Source organism: Sinocyclocheilus anshuiensis, unplaced genomic scaffold (assembly GCF_001515605.1).
Source record: "Sinocyclocheilus anshuiensis isolate Anshui unplaced genomic scaffold, SAMN03320099.WGS_v1.1 scaffold1053, whole genome shotgun sequence".
NCBI lineage: Eukaryota > Metazoa > Chordata > Actinopteri > Cypriniformes > Cyprinidae > Sinocyclocheilus > Sinocyclocheilus anshuiensis.
In genome coordinates, this window is record NW_015555711.1 from 1,579,477 (window position 1) to 1,585,990 (window position 6,514).

The 6,514-nt window shown below is 36.7% G+C and overlaps 1 protein-coding gene across 1 annotated transcript in view; it reads right to left on the reverse strand.

Moving 5' to 3' along the window:
* Nucleotides 1–6,094, reverse strand: part of LOC107671940 (isocitrate dehydrogenase [NAD] subunit gamma, mitochondrial-like) — a 12,818-nt gene extending 6,724 nt beyond the window's left edge. Inside the window, exons 1-9 of the mRNA XM_016464952.1 lie at nucleotides 5,847–6,094; nucleotides 5,188–5,235; nucleotides 4,793–4,798; nucleotides 4,390–4,487; nucleotides 4,186–4,301; nucleotides 3,135–3,195; nucleotides 2,653–2,785; nucleotides 2,441–2,574; nucleotides 1,505–1,607 (exon numbers count right to left, since the gene is read on the reverse strand). Coding sequence (XP_016320438.1) covers nucleotides 1,505–1,607; nucleotides 2,441–2,574; nucleotides 2,653–2,785; nucleotides 3,135–3,195; nucleotides 4,186–4,301; nucleotides 4,390–4,487; nucleotides 4,793–4,798; nucleotides 5,188–5,235; nucleotides 5,847–5,930 — 783 coding nt within the window. The 5' untranslated portion in view covers nucleotides 5,931–6,094. The remainder of the gene's footprint in view (nucleotides 1–1,504; nucleotides 1,608–2,440; nucleotides 2,575–2,652; nucleotides 2,786–3,134; nucleotides 3,196–4,185; nucleotides 4,302–4,389; nucleotides 4,488–4,792; nucleotides 4,799–5,187; nucleotides 5,236–5,846) is intronic.
* Nucleotides 6,095–6,514: the final 420 nt, after the last annotated feature.

The window sequence follows — 6,514 nt, forward strand, 5'->3', positions numbered from 1 at the left end:
TTGATAGATCCCTGATGACTCTGTTTTACAAATCTTATATTGAGTCTGTTTTAACATTTGCTATGTTATGCTGGTATGGCAGTCTTAGTGTGAAGGCAAAGACTGCATTGGTGAAAATAGTTAACACTAGCAGTAAGATTTTAGGAGTTCAGCAGAGTCATCCTACCGACCTATATAATCGCCAGGTACTTAGAAAAGCCCAATCTATCTTAATGGTTACTTCCCATCCTCTCTACTCTTGAGTTTCAGTTTTTACCCTCAGGATCTCGGTTAAGATTTCCTTCTGTTAGGAGTAACAGGTACAAACATTCATTTATTCCTACTTCTATCTCTTTGCTAAATGCGGGCAGGTGGGGAGTAGGTGGAAGCAGGTAGTTGTTTGGTCTTGTGTTGTCCTGTGTTTTTTTTAATGTAATTTTTAATGTAATTTTTAATGTATTGTAAATTGTCTTTTTTGTATGCTGGTCTTGCTGTAAAACCAATTGCCCTTAGGGGACATAAAGAAAGAAAGAAAGAAAGAAAGAAAGACTTCACTTGAAGCCTTGTTATTATGCATTGTAAAGGTATAATGCGCATTGAAATGCATTATATCTTTTCATAAATAATATTAACCAAAGTTAAAAAAAAAAACATTTTAATATTTGCAGATTACTTGTTACAAATGCGTTACTTTTTATATTACTTGTTACAATATTTATGAGATCTTGTAATACATTATAAGGTGCTATATACAAGGCATAATTAATGCATTAAAAGTAATTTAGAATGCATTATATATAAAGGCTTCAAGTAAAGTGTTACTAAAAGTACTGTTATTATATTCTATATATTGTCTAATAGTGTAATTATGTGTAGCTTTTTTTATTTTTTAAAAGCATTTTAGGGACATAAGACGCAAATTATGCTGTAATCTCTATATAAAGTGCATCTTTTTTAGTTTTAATTATGATTATACTGTCCCTACACAAACAAACCCAAAATAAATTAATAGATAAACTATTTATTATATCATGTAATACATAGAACCCAAAAAATACAATAAAATGCACTACCATTCAAATATTTTAGGTCGAAAAGTTTTTCAATATTTTTTTTAATGCATTTTCAAATGCAATTTATTCCTTTGGCGCAAAGCTGAATTTTCAGCATCATTACTCCAGTCTCTAGTGTCACATGTTCCTTCAGAAATCATTCTAATATGCTAATTTGCTGCTCAAGAAACATTTCTTATTATATTCAATGTTAAAACAGTAGTGCTACGTAATATTTTTGTGGAAACTGAAATAAATTTTCTCAGGATTCTTAACAAATAGATAGGTCAAGAGAGCATTTCTTTGAAATAGAACCCTTTTGTAACAGTATACATGTCTTAACTGTCAGTTTCGAACAGTTTAATGCATCTTTGCTGTATAAAAGTATTAGTTTATTTTTTTTTAAATCTTACTGACCCCAAACTTTTGGACTGTAGTGTATCATGTACTTATGTAGTTCACCATTCATCTACCTGCATGGTGGTGTTGTCCACGATAATTTTATCAAATTTGATATCAGGATATCCAGCCGCCACCTCTTTACAGCACTGCAAGAAAAGGCCATCGCCAAGTTTCTTATGAAGCAAAGGAAAACAATCCTAAACTAATTTGAACCTGTACCACAGGAAACCAATATTTCAGCAAGATGCAAGATATGCAAACGTGTTTTTGTCTGGTGATTTGGCTGAAAGTAAAGCAGAGTTAAAGGCACAATATGTACGTTTTTTTTAATTAAAATATCCAAAAACCACTAGAACAGTGTTATATATTTTGCTGACTTGTGTACTTACATTATCCCAAATGTTTCGAAGAATGTTTAAATCCAGAGAAATAAGCAATTTTAACTAGTGACACAGAGCGTGTCTATAGTGCCGCCTGCCAATGACGTCATAACCCCTCGATTTCCAGTTTTGTTTTGTAGAAAACATGGAAACACCACACGCTTTAATATTTTGTGGGGTTTAATAGACCGGTGACGACTGCACAGAGTAGCATTATAACAGAACTTTCAAATGTATCTAGTATGATAAAACAGCGCTGCTATTTTTCCCCCCACATACGCACGACCGGAAGGAGTGGAAGCGGTCGACTGTGGCATAATAAAAGCTCCGCTGCTTTCCAGCCGTGTGTCACGCTCGTTCAGCGGCCTCGTTTCGCTTCGACAGCTTTCAGCATCACCCAGCTTCATTCTACTACGTTAATAAATCATTAGCTCAGCCATGAACATGATTTCTGCCCACGTCCCGTCGTATTGCATAGGCTGTGGGGATGAAGACGACAACTCCCATGATTCCACACTCAGTCACAGCGTCATCAAACTACGCCTTTGTCTATTTGTTTATTTTGAATACGCGCCATCTAGCGGCGAAAAATTACATATTGTGCCTTAAGTAAGTAAGGACTCTCACATGATATTAGCTTTATGTACTGCCGTGACCTTGCGGCGGCCTTTCTCTCTGGCCAAGTTAAAGGCATACTCAGCGATCCGCAATGAATTCACACGTGTTATGATCTTCAGACTCTCCACCACCCCGTGAACATTCTGGAAGAGAGGAGATTTAAACTTGAGGAATGAGTGTAATTGGTGTCCTTAAACTAAAAGAGACCCAAACACACGGACCTCATGCTCCAAGCTGCTGTACTCTCCTTCTGTATTCTCCCTAATGATGATCACATCAATGTCTTTGTGACGGGTCGGGACTCCAGGAAGAGACTGACAGTGCATGACATTAGCATACAGGTCTAAAGATGTGCTGTCAGAGAGTTAAATAAAGCAATAAGCCCGTGAAGCCGTGGTTTACAGTGAATTTATAACAGCTAAGGGGCATTGTTAGGCACAACGCGAAGTGGAGTCTTATTGCTTTTATAAAAGGGTTATTCCATATACGTAGTAAGGTTTCACAAAATGAAACAGAGCAAATAAAGTGTATTAATAAACAAAGGTGTATGTTTGTAGAGTAATTAACAACAGCTTCGAACTTGGCTCAACCAATCAGAATCAAGGAACGGAACTATCCGTTTTATAAGCCAGTCATATAAATTAACCCTCTGGATTTACCACAGATAATCAAGTAAAGAAAAAACAAATCCAAGATGTCTTACCGAAGCACATTGTTCCTGGATTTATGAGATGGAGGAAGGTTGTGATTAGTCTCTATGTTACCTGTAAAAGAATCTTGATTTATACACTGCAGTTTAATGGAATAGTTCACCCAAAAATGAAAACTTGATGAAACTTTACTCACCCTCAGGCTATTCAAGATGTAGACGATGTATTAGAAACAAATCCATCACTAAGGCATTTTAACTTTAAACCGTCACTTCTGGCCAAAATACAAGTCCATAATTCATAATAATGCTTCCTCAAGTGAGTAAGTCTATGCCCTGTTGTCCTCTCACATCAAAATCAAGCGATATATTTGTTTAGAACTGTTTTGTATTGTTTTTGCTTGTAAACGGAGCTTGATCTGTGCATATTTCTCTCCTGATTCAGACGAGATGACATTTCCGCCAGAAGTAATGGTTGGTTACAATACCTTGATGATGGATTTGTTTAATACAGACACGCAGCTTTTCACTTCAAAAGACATTAACTGATGGACTGGAGCGGTGTGAATTATTGTAATGTTTTTATCAGCTGTTTGGACTCTCATTCTGACGGCACCCATTCACTGCAGAGGATCCATTGGTGAGCAAGTGATTTAATTTTAAATTTCCCAAATCTGTTCCGATGAAGAAACAAATTAATCTCGGATGACCTGAGGACAAGTAAATATTCAGCAAATTTTCATTTTTGGCTGAACTATGTATGTTATGGCCGATAAGTTAAGTGGCGATATTAAAACTATCCCATTTTGTCTAAATACATTAAATATAATACAGTGAATTTTTGGGATAACATACATGATTTAAATTTATATTCATTTTGAGATTAGCTAAAGATTTAACAGTATTATTAAATTATTAGTGCTTTTAAAGTTTAACTTTAAGTGACTTCGTTATATGATGACAAAGGTAATCTAAATGTAAAATTAGAGGAAATGAACAATTAAATATCCAATGTCAACCGATAACTGATATGGCACCAATACATTTATACACCTAATATGCAGCAAACCTTTCTGTGGTTGATGAACTATTTGTTCATGCTCACCCTTAAGTGCTACTCCATTACGTTTGATTGCAGTAACCGCATTATTGATGTCATCCTCAGAGGAAGCAGACGAATCCACCCTGACAACCTCAAAATCCACTGGAACACAGCAGAATCTGTGAATATTATTGAATGACAAAAATATAAGAGGTCATCTTTAGTGTTTTCTGTGAAGTCTGTTTATAGCGAGCTTCATCTTCAAACCTGAAAAGCTCTCTGACGTGGTTCAGCAGTTCTGGTCCAATACCATCACCAGGGATCAAAGTCACTGTGTGTCTGCCTCCATATTTAGCAGGAGGAGGCTGATGGGTAAAGATGCAAAACAGACCATTGACAAAAGAAGGGCAAAGGTCAAGCTCACAATATGAAGTCAAATCTCAGGTACAAGAAATATTTTTATTCAGCTGTCACTGCTATTAAATTGCCATGTTGAGATTAATGCATCAAAATACAAAACTAGTGTTTTATATTCTAGCGAAACTCTGAACCGAACACCTGGAAGCAACTTTGTAAATATGTTTACTGTTGCTATATTCATTGTATGTTGATGTATCGAAACATCAAGCCCAGAAATTACAAATCTATAGTTTGCAGAACCAGTACTCACAATAGTCTGGTCGTGGTGGGTTGATGAATCAGAGGAAGTAAACAGAAGTGGTTAGTCAGAGGAGAGTCAAATCCATTCTGCTTTGGTTATGCTTACACAAATCAGCTTACAAGCACAGGAGAGAAGCAGAACATTGGAGGAACAGTGGAGATGCATTTAAGTGCTTAATTTAATTAAGATATTATTTTAACTACAATGAAGATGTTACCCAAAGTATATTACAGGCCCTAAATTAAAGTAATTTCAGATGAATAGGGAGAGGGAGTGAGGTGACAGTAAAGGGCTGCAGGAAAAGATTAGTCATGCTGTAATTAGTTTTCATTAAGTAAACCATCAAATGTAGAGCAATAGGGTGAAAAACATTTTCATAAATCAAGACTTCAGCCCAAACTTACAGTACATGAAGACGACTTCTTCTGGCAACACACTGCAGGGCTTGTCAGCTGTCAATATTAGATCACAGAGAAAAGAAAAATGTAATAAGCAGTGTTCATTTTAGCTGGTCCTTCATAAAATAACTCATTCCAAACTGCTTTATAATTTGAAACATAACATGAAAAAAAAAGTCAAAAATATCTCAATAAACGCATTGATGACACCTGTAGCACCTGTAAGTAGTCAGTGACCTTGTCACACAGCGAGTGCAAGTAAGGGCACTTTTCCCCGACCTGACTGTACAAATATTCAATTCAATTCAAGTTTATTTGTATAGCGCTTTTCACGATACAACTCGTTGCAAAGCAACTTTACAGCAAATTAGGTTTCTACAATATTTAGTAGTAGCTTATCAGTGGTGACTGTCAGTTAATGTACATATGGCAGAAATGTACGGAAAAATCAATTAAAGACGTAATCAAACAGACGATAAACACTATTAACAGCAATTATTATATGATGCAATCAAACTTATAGCAAAATTTGGTAGTTCTGTATGTTGTTTCATGGTTGGCATCATCTGAGGTCCTCTGTATCTAAATATCTGTTTCTATATTCTGCACACGGTAAACTAAATGCACTTGACATTTGTTGACTGATATTTGAAGCGGAGGCTTACATTGTTTGCGGAGATCTTTAGTCCGGTCCATGGCTGCAGACGCGTTGAGAAGAGGACGAGCGCTGATCTCGCTGCTATGGACATTTTAGATTGAGTTAAGCTTGCGGCTCCAGCATCAGCAAACAAACCCAAATAAATGCCGCCGTGCGCTCTGTTTGAACCCGCGGCGCTGTTTCACAATCAGCTGACACAAAACTCAGGAATTAACTTTTATAACCAAACACTTTTACTTTGGCGCGCTCTAGTGTCGTTTATGTGTATCTTTTTTTGTTGAGAAAAAAAATGTTTTGATGCCAAGTTCTCTCAAATATGATACTATATAGCAGGGGTGTCCAAACTCAGTCCTGGAGGACCGGTGCAAGAGGTCCTCGCTGCAGCCCAAGAGGCGAAACTCTGATGGTTTTTGGGAACAGCCACTAGGTGGCGCTTCGGTAGCGCGGCCGCCATTTTGGAGTGAAATTCCAACTGAACAACACCAGTTACACAGACACAGACAGAATAACAACGAAAGAGAGGTCAAAGTGGAATAAAAGAACGCAATGTTGGGCAATCCACTGCAAAAACTATCAGTGTGACAGTAAAAAATCTTGCCTTTCATCGTTTTCTCAAAGACCCTGACAGGTAATTATTCACAAAAGTGTAAAAATATTGTGTTTTGAAGTGGGACG